This window comes from Stegodyphus dumicola, chromosome 1 (assembly GCF_044657685.1).
Source record: "Stegodyphus dumicola isolate Sdum_Otavi_A_Nest chromosome 1, ASM4465768v1".
Taxonomy (NCBI): domain Eukaryota; kingdom Metazoa; phylum Arthropoda; class Arachnida; order Araneae; family Eresidae; genus Stegodyphus; species Stegodyphus dumicola.
This window is the reverse complement of record NC_140768.1, coordinates 100,273,225-100,292,116: the sequence shown is the minus strand read 5'-3', so window position 1 is coordinate 100,292,116 and position 18,892 is coordinate 100,273,225. Positions and strand designations below refer to the sequence as shown.

The 18,892-nt window shown below is 33.5% G+C and overlaps 1 protein-coding gene across 3 annotated transcripts in view; it reads right to left on the bottom strand.

The window, feature by feature from the left end:
- AspRS-m (aspartyl-tRNA synthetase, mitochondrial) overlaps positions 1 to 18,892 on the bottom strand; it is a 141,842-nt gene that overhangs the window by 106,198 nt on the left and 16,752 nt on the right. For all 3 annotated transcript variants that reach the window (XM_035369315.2, XM_085818214.1, XM_035369314.2), the window contains exons 4-6: positions 8,957 to 9,055; positions 4,060 to 4,183; positions 3,929 to 3,975 (exon numbers count right to left, since the gene is read on the bottom strand). In XM_035369315.2, the coding sequence (XP_035225206.2) occupies positions 3,929 to 3,975; positions 4,060 to 4,183; positions 8,957 to 9,055 (270 nt within the window). The remainder of the gene's footprint in view (positions 1 to 3,928; positions 3,976 to 4,059; positions 4,184 to 8,956; positions 9,056 to 18,892) is intronic.

Genomic DNA, 18,892 nt, shown 5'->3' with positions numbered 1-18,892 from the left:
GAGCCTCATGGTGGGGAGGGTTTTATGAGAGACTTGCCAGATCTGTTAAAGAATGTTTAAGAAAAATCGTAGGAAAAGCATTGTTGACTTTCGAAGAAATGTCTACACTACTTGTCAAAGTGGAGTCAGTTCTTAATTCACGACCTCAGAGATGAGCCACAACCGTTAACTCCAATGCACTTCCTAAACATTGGACAAACTGATTTGAAGTATCCTTTGACTTTTGCTAGAATCATCGGTAGTGAAACGACAAGAGAAACGCTTTTAAAAAGAAAGCGTTATCAAGAATTGCTGTTAAAAGAGTTGTGGTGCAAATGGAAGCTACAATATTTATTAGATCTTAGAACTGCCCATTTCTTGAAGAATCAGAAACTTCAACCAGAACTAAAGACAGGAGATGCTGTTTTAGTTGAAGGAGATAATAAAAACAAATTGTTATGGAAACTTGGTAGAATCATAAAAAATATTCCTAGACGTGATAGTAAAGTCCGATCATTCGAATTAAAAACTGATAATGGGACTTTAAAACGTACTAATAAACATCTACCGTAATTTCCGGAAGAAAGGCCGCATCAGCGTAAACGCAGCACTCGAGAAAAATGGCGGGAAAAAAATTAAAATCACACAGAAACGCCGCAATAGATTAAATTGCGCGTGACATCGGTGTGGGCTGTATAAATGCAAAAACTCAACCTAAGTCCTGATATATGACATACCATCTCCCTTGGGAATAGTCTTTCGTTTAAAAATGATCATCGGCTTGTCACCGTTTGCGGCACAAGCTAACACACATCTAAATGACGTTCTTTCATGCCCCGTCATAAACCTAGAGACAGTTTTTGCACCAGTTTCATCAACAGTTCTGTTTGCAGGAGAGTCGAAAGCTAACGGCGTTTCATCCATATTTATTATCTGCGACCGAAGAAGTTTTTTTTTTGTCAATAATAGCTGTCACATATTTTAGAAAAGATGACTTTTTATCCTGCCAGGTGACTGGTAATTGTTGCCTGGCTGTTGTTCTAGTACGCACAGAAATATTTTTTTTTTCATAAATCTGCTACACCTCCTTTGAAATCATTTATGTTCATTTGTTTTGCTATAAATTTTGCTTGTAAGCGAATTTTTACAGTCGAAATTGCCATTCCCTTTCCTCGTTGCTCCTTTATCCAGTTTGCAAGGTCGTCCTCTAGATTTGGCCACCTTACAGTACCACTTCTTTTGGCTCGTTTCTGTTGTGGCATATTTTTAAGAAGTTCTTTTTCAGTTCTCTAACGTCGAATACATCTGTCGTCCACTTCAAACTCTCGAGCTGTTGCTCGATTTCCAATTTGTTCAGCACGTGAAATTACATTAAGTTTAAAACCAGCAGTATAGCTTCTGTGCCGTTTAGGGACGTTTTCAAAAATTTTCCACTCCCTTCTCACTTAAAAACTATCCAACAAGTACTTGTACCCAAACTGATGGGATTTGTATCTGGCAGAATGCCAAGAAAATTCCATTCATGCTGAAGGGGAAATACGTTACAGTTCGTTATTGTGAGGCAGGTGGAATCGTGTCCGCCTTTGAAAAAAATTGCAGAAAAGGCAAGGGTGGGAAGAGGATGGGTCCTGGAAGATTCATCGAATGGCAGAGGAGAGAGAGACTATTCGAACTGATGAGAATGTTGATTTGAAAGGGGGAAGAATGTTATTGTTCTGAGATCTCGTTTAGGGTGAATAAGACATGTAGGTCCATTCAAGAGAAAGAATGTAAACAAAATAACGTTCGCAAAAAGCAACTGAGTGGTCTTTTGTGTGGAAACAGCACCAGTCTATGTACAATGACAAGGCCATCCAAACTATGTACAATGATCATCATAGGAAATATTTTATTTTTAGTGCACCTAAACGCCGCATGGGTAGAAACGCCACACCCGCTGAAAATTTAAGTTTTAAACACATAAACACCGCGGCGTTTCTTCCGGAAATTACGGTATATCCTCTTGAACTTTAACGATTTAGTTATGCATTTTTCTATATATATTTTTTTTCTATTAAAGATTAAATTGAATATCGTTAGTTAAATTTGTTTAGTTAAGTTGAAAATATTTTTTAAACTTAGTTTATTTATTAGTTATAACATTTATTATTTGATACATGTTGTGTATAACCTGTTTTGTAATTGAAGTGCTTGACTAATTAGTATTTTTGTATTTTTATAGAATACTGATTTATGTACTTGATTGTATGTATAACTGAGTTAGATGAACTCTTATCAGAGTTCAGGTGGGGAGTGTGTTAAGGAATATTCTTTGATATCGCCAAGAGATGGCGTTAGGAGTCCATCTATTGGCTTACTTAACCCTTCCCCTTCTGAACACGTGACTTGGAAAAATATTCTTCTTCTTGAAGGTAGATTGCGATGCACTACGCAATAGAATTCAATTCAGATTCTTTGATGGAACTATTCAGTTCTTGCTTTTTGAGCCTTAAATATTTGATTCGGGCCTTTTAGCCTACATTGTATATATGTAAATATTAAGTTTAATTAAAATTTATGGAAAACCCTCCAGGCCATGCATCTCATTTTGGATTATGAGTGATTCGACATTTGATCTAGAATAACTTTCGTTTCATGACATTTTCTAACAAAACTTTACTCTGTGTCAAACGTTAAAAAAGTGAAAAACATTATTGAAGAAAATGATGTTAAGCTTTTAAATTAGCCAGGAAATTTGCTCAATCTCAATCAAATAGAAAACTTGTGGGCAATTCTCAAGAAAAGAATGTGGAAAATCAACTATACAAGCAAAGTAAGGATGATTTCTTCTTTAATTCAAGTACGGTTTCATGATGATGAGGTAATGTGCCAAAACTTGATAAAATCTATGCCAAAATGTATCAAACAAGTTATACAAGCCAGAAATGGTTATATTTCAAACTAAATGTAACATATTGGAGTAATTTTCAATATTTATATACAAATACCTAAAAACCAACTGTGTTCATGTTAATTGCACACAACTATATGTATACATATGAATAAACATACATATAGATGCATATACTACCTATATAACTTCTCTGATTCTAAAACATACCTCTTAATTTCAGTGTAGAGACATTAGGTATATTTTTGGAAGTAGAATTGAAAAATTAGCAACACCATCGCCGGGAATCGGACCTCTGGAATACAGGCCCTGTGTGCAGAACCACTACACCACGAAGGCACGTTAGGAAAGCGGGAGAAATACCTTACATACTCCCCTTTTTAAAGGGCGACTGGGGATTTTAGGGGACTCAATCGCCAAATCCTGGGTGTGGAGAAACCTCATTCAACACCCTTTTAGTTCGAGTGCCACTGTAGAGACATTAGGTATATTTTTGGAAGTAGGAGAATTTAAAAATTAGCAACACCTTCGCCGGGAATCGAACCACGGACCTCTGGAATACCGGCCCAGCATGCAGAACCACTACACCATAAGGGCCCGCTAGGAAAGTGGGAAAAATACCTTATATCAATATCACTCAATGAATAAAAGACTGACTCCAAGTAAATAAAACAGATGAAAAAAATGCCCAAAATTGAGCAAATATTTTTAATAATCACTTATGATTTATTAACAAAATAATTTATCCATTCAAATTAATAACTTCAGAATAATTTGTAATTTCGGGATGGAGAAAACTGAGACTTTTAAGATGCACACCATTTTAGTGATGCCTATATTAGAGAAAAAAGTGGTGCATCTTAGAAGCAAAGAAATAAGATATTTGTTATCTGATGCTCTAATGCATACTGGACATAACTTTTAATACAATGCTTACAGAATTTCAATAATTTTCTGTTTTCACGTAATTTACAAAACTATAAAATACGGAAAAAGTTCTCACTATTTGCAAGATTTAAAATTTAAATCAGTTATTAAAATAGTTTTAACATTACTCACACCAGGTGTCTTCTTAAAAAGTGTAGGTGTTTCCACATCAACAAAACCTGGTTAAAAAAAAAAAAAAAAAAAAAAAAATCATTAAGTAGAAAATGCATTTATTTATGCATGCAATTCATAATGTATCTTACCATGTCTTTCATGCAAAAATTCTCTCATTTTCATCAATATTTTGGATCGCATTCGAAGATTTTCTTGAATCTTAGGATTCCGTAAATATAAATATCTATACTTAAGTTTTGTAACATCATTTACCTATGAAAAGAGAGCATACACAAATCTGAACAGTGTGATATAAAATTATAAATTTATCTATCATTTAACTATATTTCAGATTATAGTGGTCTATCATTTAGTTATATTCAGGATACTGTAAAATCTCAAGCACTTTTTATAACTGAATATCTAAACCACTGAGATGAGCTTAAAATAATTTTGAAAGCTTAAATAAATAACATACAACATCATATTGAAGATCACCTTGTCCTATAAAAAATGAATAACAAAAGTAATTGCAATTGCATTCTATCCTTTCTTTTAACGTTTTTGCCATTTTCATTTCTGATTGCTGAAAATGTGTTAATATCACCACAATACCTATCCAGTACATTTATTAAATCAGATTACAGGCACACATTAAAAACTTTACCTGGGTTTTAAAATTACACCAAATCCTATCACCTGATAATTAATTATCTTAGCAATATATAAACACCATGATGAAACTAAGCAGCTATGTTAAAAAAAAAAAAAATGAAATAAGTAATCTTCTGTAAAAATTGAATCAATATTTTAACCCTGGACTGTTGCATATATTTATCTTCATTCCTTCCCCCGTCTCTCTATTTTTTCATAGCATACACTAAGTGCTGAAATGGCTATAAGTATTAAAAAGGAAAAATTCAGTATATTAGAGCAAACTGGAAGAAAAAAACAAAGTTGCAAGAAATATTCAAAATTACTAACATTCGAAAATCAGTTACAATAAAATCACAATATTGTTTTTGGTCCTAAAATAAATTTATCCCCCCTCAAATAATACAAGTAAACAAGAAAAGTCTATTGCATAATTTCAAACTAAATGATACATACACACACAAGGTGGATAAAATAAGAAAAAATGTTGTGATATTATTTTTGTATATCAAAATCATATTAAACAATTTCTTATCTCGATAGCTATATTAATACTTTTCAGGTAGAAGGTAGAATCCTTAAATTCCATACACAAGGTAACATCTAAACTCATCTGCCAGAATATTAGCTACGAGTATACTTCAAGCTTCTGGCTGTTCCCTTTAAAGAAATAACTTTCCAAATGATGACTGTATGGCACAATAGTTATGAGTTTCCGCAACTGAGTATTACAGTAGTTTTGATTATCACAATAAAAGATTTATTGCCTTTTCACAACTAAAAATGGTCCATCATAAGGAGGTTCTAATGATTTTTAAACTCTATCATCATGCATGAAGATGTGTGATAAATACCATTTGTTTCTGTAATTTTTTAGAAAACAACTTGGTAAAAATATTTTTTGGTTTCTTAAAAATTTTTTTCTAGTGATCTGATAGGTGACTGCAAACTATTTGTGCAATAGTATAATTTGTACCACCACGCAAAGCCAATCTTAACCCCCCCCCCAAAAAAAAAACTGTTGATAAGGTTTAAGTCCATTTAATAAATTTGTGTATGCAACGTCTAAAGTCTGATGATTCCCTTCAGGTTTCTCATTGCACTATAGGTGATATGCTGTTGATGTGCATACTTTTTAAATGTTTAGCCAAATAAACCTGGAAGCTATTTGCTTAACTGTAGACTTCATACTAATATGAGCTATGCTGGGAATTTTTTTAAATATATGCTTTAAAAAATCTAAACGTATAAATGGACGAATTTTTGCTGTTAAAATATCACACCAAAATAGTTTTCTAGGGTTCAAAGGATATTGCTTAAAATGTAAAGATGGTTTTGAACATAGCTTTTTAAGATCTTTATCATCAATTTCTGCATCCACAATTTTACTATATTCTATTTCAGAGATAGATTCTATCCAGGATTACGAATTTATAATAACATTTTCTTTTCCTTCAATGTGGCAAATATTGGTTGAAAACTTTGATATAAATTCTAAATGGAGGAGATGTCTAGGTGAGGCTTACTTATTTTTTTGATGAAAAGAAAATATCAAAAGTTTTTGGTCAACGTAAATTGTCTTCCTTCTAAGATATGCTTGAATGTTTGATCAAGATGTATATTCCTAACAGTTCTCTGTTGTAAGTGCTACTTCTTTTTTGATCATTAGTTAACTTTTTTGGAAAAGAAAGCTAAGGGTTTCCATTTGCCTTTTTCCAACTGTTGCAGTATGTATTCGACTGTGTAGGGTAAAGCATCACAAAAGAGAATTAATGGTGACTCAGGATTAGGAAAACTCAAGTAGTTTCGCCAAATCGTTTTTGCACTGCCCAAATTTTTCTTTTGCTTTTTCAGTCTATGTTATTTTACTTTTATCTTTTTTTTTTGGCACCTTTCAAATACTCATGGAGAAGTGCCTGACTTTTGACAGCATCCTTGATATATCGCCTATACAAATTGATTAGACTAAGAAAAGTACACAATTTGTGAATGGTTTCCAGTAATTTATAATTCAAGATGACATTTCCTTTTTCAGGAAGGGGTTTCGAGCCTTCCAGAGTAATCATGTTCCCTAGAAATTCTACTTGATTCACTCCCAAAACTGACTTTCCAAGATTTATATGAAGACCGTATTGTTCTAATTGAGGGGGGGGGACTAGTTTTAGATGCTCTGAATGTTCATCTTGCATTGATGAAGCTACTAAAACATTAAATATGCAAAATATGCGAAAACAAAGGCTGGTCCGAAAAACACTTCATTGATGATCATTGAAACGATGAATGGAGCATTCGTTAACCCAAAGCTTATAATGTTAAACTCATATAACCCAAATGGCATTATTATTATTGTTTTCTTTTCATCCTCTTCCATACCTGTAATCTGAAAGTAAGCTGTCAATAGGTCAATTTTTGGCATTTAAATGCCTGTAGTCCCTGAACTATTGCAAACTTTCTGCCTCCTTAAAAACTAAATGATGTGGACTGGACCACGGCAATTTTGAAGGTCTAGTTATGGTGTTTTTTAACATAAATTTGAAATATTATTTGTCCAATTTTAGTTTATTTGCATTTGGTGCTATCAGGTGTTTGCTATCTGGTGAGCTTTTGAAAAAACAGGAGGGCCTATAGTATTAACTATACAGTGCTTTACATTATTTTGAGAGTTGGAAATTAGCAATTTTTTTTTATTTATTTATTATTCAGATATTGTAATAAGAAATATCTAAATTTAGAATTTTTATCAGTCATGCTTACCCTATCCACACTTGTTACACACATAACATGGTCTCGAAAAGATAAATTTATGACACCATCGGTTAACTTCTGTTATGCATATCAATGAGTAATTTAAATTTGTTTAAAAAGTCTACACCTAAAATAGCTTGATCCAATTTAGCGATTATGAAAGAAAATCAAAATGACCGAAGCAGGCCTAAATCAATTAAAATTTTGAAATTGAAAGTGGGTATTATTAATCCATTTGCAGCATACACTTTAAAAGAATTATATATTTTATAGTTTGATGTTGTCGGAATGATTGATAGGTCAGCATCACTGTCTACACGAAAGTGTAAACTGGTTGTTTTATTGGTAAAAAATAACTGGTATTTACAGCAATCTTTTAGTTCATCTGCAGCAGAACCTGCCATCAAATCTACTGCTGATCAGAGTTTCCCGATACCTTCAACTACATAGGGTTTAAAATTTATTAGGGTAACATTTATCACCAAATTTAAAGTGACAGTAGCACTTTAAATTTTATGACATCAAATGTAGCATTATTGTCCATTGAGATTATATTTCTTCCTTGAATGACTATAACTCTTGCTTCAGTTAAAGCAAGAATGTCGATATTTACTTCCAGACTGTCTGTGAACATTTAGTTCTGAAATCTGTTTTTCTAAGTAATAGATTTTATCAAGCACAGTATTTATTACAGAATTGTCTGAACGAGCAGAATAAATTTCTGACCTTGAGTTCATTTCAAATATTTTATCCACCATTATCAAACAGTTGTCTAAGGCTTCATTACTCACACTCAAAATACTTTTAATGGATTCTTGCATTTTGCCGAGAGACAAGGTTCACAAAACTTTATTGGTTATATTTGTTCCAGCAAGTATTTCGATTTTATGCAATAACTGGCTTAATTTCATATCGACGAGAAAAATTCCTGTAAGCAATTTTATGATACATTTTCCTTTGCTTCCTTTACAAGTCATTCTTTATCCCATATACTTTTGACTACTTTTGGTTCCACTTGTGCTACGAGATAGATAAATTTAGTCCGATTATGGATAATATTAACAACTGAGAACTGTGCTTCAACTTGGAAGGACCAAGTGTCCAGTGTTTCTTCTCACAAAAAGATAGAATTTTAATGCTCACCTTATTTCCTGTAAATTCTTCACCAGTAGTGTTCAGAACAGAACTGTCCATGTTCATGATTTTGATGGTTAGAAGAAATTATTCATTTGGGTCACCAGGTTGTTGTACTAGACACCACGCACAGTCAATAATGGGATAACTTAATAAATTAAATGATAATTCCAGAATGAATTAGGCATATTTTAATTCACAATAATAATGAAAACGTTTAGAATTACAAAAATCAAAGCAAAAACTTTTTGAAATCCAGTTGTGTATATTTTACTCCCCAAGCTAAGATTACCATACTTAGCCAGTGCAATAAATTACCCTGAAAGAGGATTTCTTCTAAATTACATACAAAATATGCTTTCTTAAATTACTGTACTATTAGCAATCAGTAGTTTTACTCATTCAGCTAATAATGGATCCATTACTATGTGAAAAAATGTGTATATGAATATAAATATGCATATGCATATACATGGCTCTACAACTGACAGTCAACTAATATAAGTAACTAACCTTTTCTTGATTCTTAGCAGATATAGGTAGCACTGGAATACTTGCATTCAAAAGATTAATATTCGTAACTTCAACCTCTATTTCTCCTGTTGGTAATTCCTATTATAAATATAATACAATAAAACAGCATTTATATTTTTTAATAAATCTTCGAATGAAGGAAATAAATTTTTAACAAAAATATTTTTATCACTCCTAAATAATAAAATGAAATTTTTGGTTCAGCAACTTTATAAGAAGACTAAACATTTCAAAACTAATCATTTCCAACACTATTTGCTTTTAATTCCTATCAGACCTTGAAAATACTCATAACCTCGTTAATTAAAATAATATTGGTACTTGTCTGCTGCAACAGCCTTGTGGAGAAAATGGATTTGGTGCATTTCTTTATGGGCGAGAAGCAAACTGGTTCTTTATACTTGCATTGTTCAATATGGTGGTTTTTCATTGTAAAATATACCTTATGCTTATTATTTTCAGTCTTCTATCATCCAAAAACAAAGCTATAGTTGATGCTTGAGGCATTATTAGTAGCAAATCCTGAGCTGTGAGTGCCAGAAAGATATAGTCAAAAATAACTTTTCTGGTATGTTTATATATCGTGTTTTTTAAGAAATTACTAAAAAATTTTATTAAGTAAAATAATAGGTAGAATATTTTGGCCTATTTACGTATGCTGTTATTTTAAATAAATTACTTACATAATTGTATTAAATACAATATCTAATATATATATATTAAATAAGTTGTGTGGAATTATGTTATTAGTTTAAATATATTTCAGACAAAATTATATTAAATACTAAAATAAATACAGTACAAAGTCTGAAATCTGGACTCGTCGAGACTTCGGCGAGTCCAGATTTGGGATTTTTCTGGATATTAGATAATCAGTTTAAATCTAGTAAGATGGCATGTAGAAATTATAAAATTAAAAATATGAAATCATGATTTATGAAATAATGAAGTATTTATGATCCAAAGGGTAATAAAAAAAAAAACAACTCAATATTTATTTGTTTACCTTATTAAACATTTCTTTCAGTGTAAGTTGTTTAAGTTGCTTCATTTTCTGTGCTAATACTTTCTCTTTAATTCTGTAGACTGACATAATCTCTTGTCCAGTTACATTGTTGATGTCCAGTAACAGCTGTGTCGAGAATATAACTAGAATCAAATACCTTGTCAATCGAAATTTTTTCGTTTTCAGTAAATTCTCTCACTTTCTTCGTTATCGGTAGTGGTATTTTCTGGGTCTATAACCATACTCCAGATTTCGACATTTGTTAATTGCTTGATGATTGAGAAGCACTGTCATCACAATGAAAAACTTCTTTTATATCATCTTCATTTATTACCGCTTTTTCACATTTCTTTACAAAATCCGTTAATTGGAAAATTTCACTTTTGTTTCGCGAAAACCTTTAAAATTAGTGGCTATCATCATCAAATTTAGCTATCCTTCACTGTACATATTTGGATTATAAGGTATTTCTTCCACCTTCTTAGCATACCTTTGTGGCGTAGTGGTTCTGCATGCTGAGCTGGTATTTCAGAGGTCCGTGGTTCGATTCCCGGCGAAGGTGGTGCTAAATTTTTATCTTTCCTGCATCCAAAATACCTAATGTCTCTACAGGCCTATGCATCATGAGCTTAGCGACTAACGACAAGTTGTTCCGTTAAATTTTATCTTGCTTCTATCGTGCACTGAGACAATTAAGCCTGAACTGTGTTAGTTTAGTTATTTATTATACTTATGTCTATTTCTTGTACATGCTTAAGGCTTATCAGAGTTCTGAAAAAATAAATTTACACATATACTTAAGTGAAGGCTGGCGCTAGATATCTTACCGCCTGATGCAGTATCTGTGAATCTTAAATTCTGCGACCTGATGCGGCCATACGAGTCCTGGCACTGGTTCTGGGTTTATGTGAATAACAAATCTGTTATTCTTAATTCAAATAGCCCTAAATGTCTATGAGTACCAAAAACAAAATCTATTTTTAGCATATGGAAAGAAATTTTTGTTAAATTTTTCCTCATCAATATTTTTAGCGCATTTAACTTAAACCTGTAATCATCGCCAAGCGTAATGTCAGCATAAAAGGTTACCATACTCCTTCATTATTCAATTACTAAATAAAAAAATTTTTTAGGCATCGCTACATGAGCCATTACTCAAATTGTCATGTTTTGATAAACATGCGGTTATGAAAGGAAAGTATAATAAATAATGATTCACGAGGTTGGCGTCAGATCAACAATGTATCTATGTGAAATGTTTCAGTTTGAGATGTGTGCCAAGCAGATACGCAGCAACGGAGCCAAATTACTGATCGTACAAATTTATGCTAAAATTATTGTTTCTTCAATAACAAGGTATTTTATTTAGTGTCAAAGTGAAATTGGACTCTCCAGATTTTTTATTATGCGCGGAGGGGTGAATCAAATGCACATGTGTAAAGCCTACCAGAAAATTGTTGGTGGTTGTTTTGAGGTTTGGATTTTAGACCATTTCGGACTTTGTACTGTACAAATTTTTTATTGAATTCCTTCTCTTTCTCTGTCTGTTTATTCAATAATTTATGTGGTATAGATATTGAATTGCCAATTTAACCATAGTAAATTTGTTTAACCATAGTAACTATAGTAAATTTGTTTGCATGGATGTTCACAACATAAGGCAACAAATTGCACATTCTTAAGTTGGTGCCCAAATGGCACCAATGCCATTTTACGTAGCCAAGGCTCCAACAAAAGACAAGTATCATAATATTTCTAATGAAATCAAATTAAATTTGGCCTATCAAGCTATATTACTCTATACTTTCAATTTCAACCATTTGAAATTCTCATTAACACAAAGCTTAATATACATCACAATGCATACAGTTAAAACACCAATAAAAATTGTATAAAAAAGAATCCTAATTTTTTAGCAAATCATGTATAAAAGGTGCCAGATCATGATGGAAAAAAATATATGAGTATATTAGAGATGCATCAAACGGTGGAGTGAAAAAACCTTTTCCTTTAAAATTCATATCGCCCAAGTCATATGGTTCCAAATGAGCTAGAACAAATTGTGCTCAAATTTCAGCTCAAAATATTGACATCTTGAGGTTCCACACCTCAAATGAATATCTGTACTGACCCTTTTTTTAACAGTTTAATGCTTTTTTCATGAATTGCTTAGTCCTAAAAGCCATTATTAGCATGAGAATTTGCTTCACACCTCAAAATAGCAAATTTAATGCCAAAATATGACACTAGGTGGCAGAATGGGTACCAATTTAACTACTGGTTATATCTTGGAATAAGCACGTAGCTTCCATGAGCTTTTAATGACTTTTTATTGTTAACTAGCTGCTATGCGGCCAGCCTTCGTCTGGTTTTTAAATGTTTCAGAAAACAAACGTCTTCTCAACAAACTTGACAAGCGTCGTATCCAAGTACTTCACGACAAACGTCCAGTATTCAAGAGAAACATTAAATTTTAAAACTGCACAGAATTAGCACCCTCATTTTTCTGAGTGGTAACAGTGCTGATCTCAGCAACAATGGCAACAGTGATATATCAGCAATGATGGCTGCGTGCCATTGTTGCTGCCTGCCATAGATTTGATGTAATTTCATCAATAATAATAATAATAATAATAAAATAAAAAAATAAAATAAATAAATAAATAAAACTCATTCAAATTTTGAAAAAAAAAAAAAAAAAAAAAAAAAACAGATGCATTAGCTCTTGTCTAGATGCACCTATGTACCAAATTTTGTAGCCCTCCGTCTATTAGCACTACACACAGCACAAACGAAAGACATACACACACAGACAGAGATACTCTTCCTTTTTATTATGTGTAGAGATTAGTTGTTTGGTGTGTTTGTTATCAGTCATTGTTTATGTTGGACTAAGATGGAAGTGCATCCTTTTGTAATATTTTTGAAACTTGAAGAAACAGTTTTACCTGTGTATGCTGATGTAATGAAGCATTTTCTTTGGGTATGAAATGAGTTATTGTGAAAAGGGTACAAGAGAGACCCATCAGTCAAGGACATTACCGAAACTGCTTCCTGTGACCTTTAAAAAATTTGGAAGAAAAGCTCCCCACCTCATGTAAGCCAACAAGAAATTATTCATCTTATAAGAAATTACAACGAAATGTAAAAAACGTAAAAAGAAGACCAAAACCTCAGAAGGAGGCTGATAAAATTCAGAATGATTTCTTTGATCATGCAAACAGTACTTTGTTTGATATTTCTGCATGCAAATGTTTGAATTATGAATAATGTAAATCTTTCGTGAAAATTCTAAGCATACAGCAAAATTTCTTAACAGATCGACAGCACAAAAGAAAAATGGCTATTGATCGATCAACGTTTCTGAAAGCTGAAAATTGCAATGTATAAGAGAAAGAAAGCAAAGAAGGAAAAATCAGGAATCTAAAGCAAGGGCATATACAGATAATGCATGATTGTGTATGACAATAACAGACTCAGAAGTGAATGCCGTCTGACTGCTTAACTCAAAAGGCATCCCTGAAGATGATGATGAATAATTACATTAGTCAAGCCAAATGTCTGAAAGCAGCTGATTCTCAGATTTCTTCAACCACAAAGACAGGTCAGAAGCAAATACCTCTGACAACTTTAGCTGTTTTTTGTGATAGAGCGGCAGTATCGGATAGGTCACTACTGTAATCGCATCCTCTGTACTTCATGATCAGGGAATTCTATCAAAAGATACTCCAGCTAAAGTTATTGACAGGGGTAAGCTGCAGAGAGAACATCATAAGGTATAGACCCATCTTCAGTCAACCGCTACACAATAATACAGTCTTTGTATGGCATTTATTTTGATGGGAGGAACTACAAAACTATAGTGTAAAAGAAGAAGGGAAATTCTTTCTACTATAACTGAGGAGCAGCATATTATTACCCTATCAGAACCTGGTTCTGTTTATATAGGACATGTAACTCCAGATTCTGGTTCCAGCGCAGATATTACACAAAGCATCACCAACATTATTACACAGAGAGAGATTGAACTTTCCAAATTAGTTATTGTTAGGTGTAATGGAACAAGTGTGCATCAACACTGGGAAGAAAAATGGCATAGTTAATCGTGTAGGGATCTTTGTTGGTCATAAACTGCAATGGTTTGTATGCTTGTTATACAGCAATGAACTGCCTCTTCGTCAACTTTTCCAAAAGATTGATGGAAATGCATCTGGGTCACAACAGTTTTCTAGAACAACAGAAAAATCCCTGAAAACCTGTGAAATCCTTCCCGTGACAAGCTATTTCCCTATTCCAGTTGAGCTATCGATCCGAAATTGACAAAAAAGACCTCAGCACTGACCAAAAATATTTGCTTGATATTTCTAAGGCAGTATCCTCAGAGGACTGTCTTTCAGACCTAGCAAACAGCAGTCCTGGAAAGATGGCTCACTGCAGCCAACAGAATTCTTTGCCTCTATGTATAAACCACTGAACCAACAGACATCTTGAAGCTACTAGCCAAATATGTTATAAAAGTTTATGAGTCATACTGGTTTGAAATAACGAAAAATCCCAAGAACAGCATGTGGAGCATGTTATGTTCATGGAATGGTCAAGAAAAGTTCATAATCGTTCACAAAGTTATTCAAAGGAACACGTTTGCTCGTTCTGAAAATATCCTGTTGACGATTCTGGAAGATGAACGAGCATATAATTCGTGAAACTTGCCTGAGAAGAATATTGAAAGCAAGAAAAACTGACTGGAAGGGGAACATTTGTACTTCCCAAACTGAATTTCAGAGCAGAGGAGTGTTCTGAGATAATTTGCTGGGATAATCTCTTGTAACATACAGTTAGCTTGAACCTCAACGAAGAAGACATAAGATTAATTAGAGGCAGTTCTTAGTTTGAAATAAGAAAGCTCCCTTGCCATTCTCAAGCAGAAGAGAGGCATGCGAGACTAGTGAGAGAAACGTCATTGGCAACATGTGGTGCAGAAGCCAGGGATGGATTTATATGTAGTCGAAGCAAGTTCTAGAACGAACTTACGAAATTCGACACCAAGATGAATTTCTTCGGTTCTATTGTGGTACCTGAAGATGATGAGTGATTAAGTGAAACATTTTTACTGGCATTTTTTTACCAATTACAACCATATGTTGCATCACAAAACAAAAATGTTGTAAAAATAATCATTACAAATATTGTTAAAAAATAGTTTGATGTTTTCCTTAACATTAACATTGATGTTTTTTTACCTCATGTGGAACCAGAAGATGATGAGCGACTGAGCTGCAAATTTTTTATTGTGTTTTTTAATTGAACATAACCATTTTTGGGTCAAAAAATTTTTCCCTTTTTGACTCCACCCTAATGTTTAGTCATGCCACAAGTGGTGGGCAGTATTTTAGTACACATGCATAATTTTTCCATCACTTGAAAATTACCATCGAAAATAATAAAGCATATATATTATTAACAATAGCTTCACTAGGAAAAGTAATTATGGATGCGAGTGAGATGGAAATAAAGTGAGATGGAAATCCACAACATTAAAAGAATGTACAAAGTAAAAAACTAACCTCTACTGAAACATTTACTGCTACGACAACATCTATTAGCATGCAAAGAATACTTTTATTTTCATAATTTAGTTTGATGGCTAACATATTGAGTAAAAAAATAAAGACCTTGAAAGAATATGCACTTTTATTCAAATCACTACATGAAAATAACTACTGCTATTTTCATTTAGTGATTTGAATTTTAACTACACTACATGTTAGTTTACACTACATGTGTAAACTATAAGTTAGAATAAATGTCATGAATATGTATATAGACTATGGTTTTTCAAATCATTTCTTTCATCTTTATTTATTTACGAAATTATATTTAATAATTTCAGTTTCACTCATTAAGAATGATCATTTAGTCAGATGATAATAAGATTTATGGCATTACCAGTACTAACAGTAAATTAATTTAACTAGAAACTGCTACATTAATGAATACTGCTGTGTGTGTACGGGTTTGTAGTAGATTGAATGAACGCAGGTCTGATGATAGATTGATAAAATTTATTTTATCAAAAGAAACACTTTAGAGTTCTGGAAATTTCCACAGCACAGAGTACAATCAGTAGTTACACTTCAAACTACCAAGAATGTTAAACATAATGCAAGCAAAGTGCATCTAAAAGGGGAAGCTTTCAATACTTCGAAGTTGCTCTGAACTAACGAAACTCACAACAACAACTGAAGGCAGATGGTCTCTCTGGCTTTATACAGTTTCCACTTGGCCGCTGAGATATTTCTAGTATCCTGCTTCTCGAAATTACTGGAAGGCATATGAAGGACAAATTACAGAGCATCGTGTTGCCAGATGGTCGCCATATTTGGTGATTTCTTGAAAAATTTGGTGACAAAAGCATTACCAGCTTGGCAATATCTTGCTAATTTGGTGAGATAGTCATTTACTCAATGTTAAATAGACTTGCTTCTGTATTTTTATTTTTCCAACAAAACACCCTCCCTCTTGATTTTTCATGTTACATTATACAGAAAAATACCATTTCACATATATTTTTACTAAAATATGTGAAATGGTATTTCATATATAGTTTAAAATTGCCCATATATGTACAAAATTTTTCACAATGCCCCCTTCCAAAGAACTACACATCCCGGGCAGTACAATCCCTTGACAGAACAACCATACTTAAAACTAAGGCAAACTTACAACTAAGGCAAATTAATGCAATATGTAAACAATAATTGCAACAAATGAAATACTAAACCAACAAATAAATGCTTAAATTTGCAAACTTATATACAAATTTGACCATGGCCTTAGTATACTATTTATATTATACACACTATGGGCAAATATGTAATATGGCCATAGTAAGGACTAATCTGTCGTAATGAATGACTTAGCATTTGATGACTTAGGTATGTGAACTATGATGCCGTTCAGCCTGTTTAGGATTGTGTAAAGGCCCAAGGTGACTGTAGTTTAGTACAGAGTCTTCTCTCCTCCTCAGGTGAAAAAGGCACATCTGGAGGATGACCAAGTAACTTCAGGTGCCAGTCTTGTTAGTTTCTGGAAACTATCAGCTAAAGGTTATAAAGGATGGTTCAATTCAACCTTTGTACCATGCAGTCAGACTGTGAATGTAAAGTGTCATTCAGGTTTTGTTTGTGCCAAGTAGTTTACAGAGTTCTTTAATTACAGCTGATACGGAATTCCTTCCTTGATTGAAATGTAACTGAAGAGGCACTTCAGACATGGAGATCCATATAACGTTACCTCTGCTAGCGTGCCAGCATATTGATCAGGGACCAGATATGCTTCAAGCTACTTTGTGAAGTAATCAATGACAATGAGGTTGTATTTGTTGTCATCAGCAATTCATGGCAGATATCCCAGAAAGTTGATGTGCTCAAAAGGCAATTCTACACTGTAACATTGTAGCTTCCCTTGGCTGCGTTTCTTTGGTCATTTTCAAATCGGCTGATGGCACTAATTTTGCACATCAGCCCTTGCAGTAATCCAGTAGAGTCACTATTGAACTCTGCATGGAGTTAAAGTCTTAATTATTCTGAAGTGACCTCTTGTAGGGTTGCTATGTAATTCTTTAAGAATGTCCAGGATCTTGAAAGTATCAGCTACCACTGGAATGCCTTTCCATCATCCCATTCGAACTTCTGGTACAAGACACAATTTTGCATATGCAGTGAGTCCCACCATTCCCAGTATTGTTTTGTTGTAGCATTATAGATAAAAATGTCCTGCCAGGTTAAGTTTCCTATCTGAACATCCCATGAAATAAATTATGGATATAACATCATCTTCTTCCAAATGGTCTTTCCTGACTTCTTTGTCACTCTGGATCTGGGTCAAATGATGTTAGATTCGTAACTTGGTGTACGACTGGACTAAGCAGCCCGTATTTCGCTTCACCTTGGAACAATACCAGCAGCTTTCTGGGCAGGATCTTCAAGACAGGGCATCTGCATTCCTATGTGATGATCCCTTCTGATGATGATTCCTAATGTCTCTAGAACTAGCTGGCTATTTGACCTTCGAAATTCTTGACATTCAAAAGCCAGGTCAATGATGCATGATCTGTGCAGAGTAGGAATTTTCTGCCACAAAGATAATCCTGGGTATGGTCTATGATTTTAACTATGGTGAACAACTTCTTCCTGATGACAGAGTTTCTTCCCTGTTTAGATAAAGACTTGCTCCAGTAGAACAACACATGTTCTTGATTGCTTATTTCTTGGGAGAAAACAACACCGATACTCTCATTGCTCATATATGTGTTGAGAATAAATGGTCTGTCAAGCTGAAAATACATCAGGATTGCAGCAGACGTTAAAGTTTCCTTCAGGTTGTTAAATGCATCCTCACATTCTTTTGTCTACAAAAATCTTTGTTTGCTTTCTGTCAGTTTGTGGTGAGGTCTTGCAATGGAAGAAAAGTACTTCACAAATCTCTTAGTAGGTTCAAAGCAGCAAGTATGCAAGGGCCTGTAATATTTGCTACATATGGCATGTGATGGTAGTAGAACTTATAAACATGACATTAACGTTTCCATTGATGTCGATTTGATCCCCAGACACAAACTGGAGGTTAATGCAGGGTGGTGTCAAGATGAGTTTTTCTTCCAGTTGTTGAGCCAAATCTTTTTGAACGATGGTAACATTAGCTCCTGTATTGATGGTCATATTGTAAGGAACTCCAATGATATGTCCTACAATGCAGAGCCCATTACTGCTAAAACTCATTGCAAAAATTTGAAGTGCTTCAAAATGGGGCTTCTCATTATCAGGCAACCTCCACCCACAAGATGGCCACCAATTAGTTTCCCTCCAACTTGCTGTGAGTAATCTTAGCTTCTGTGCCATGGGGTGTTCTGT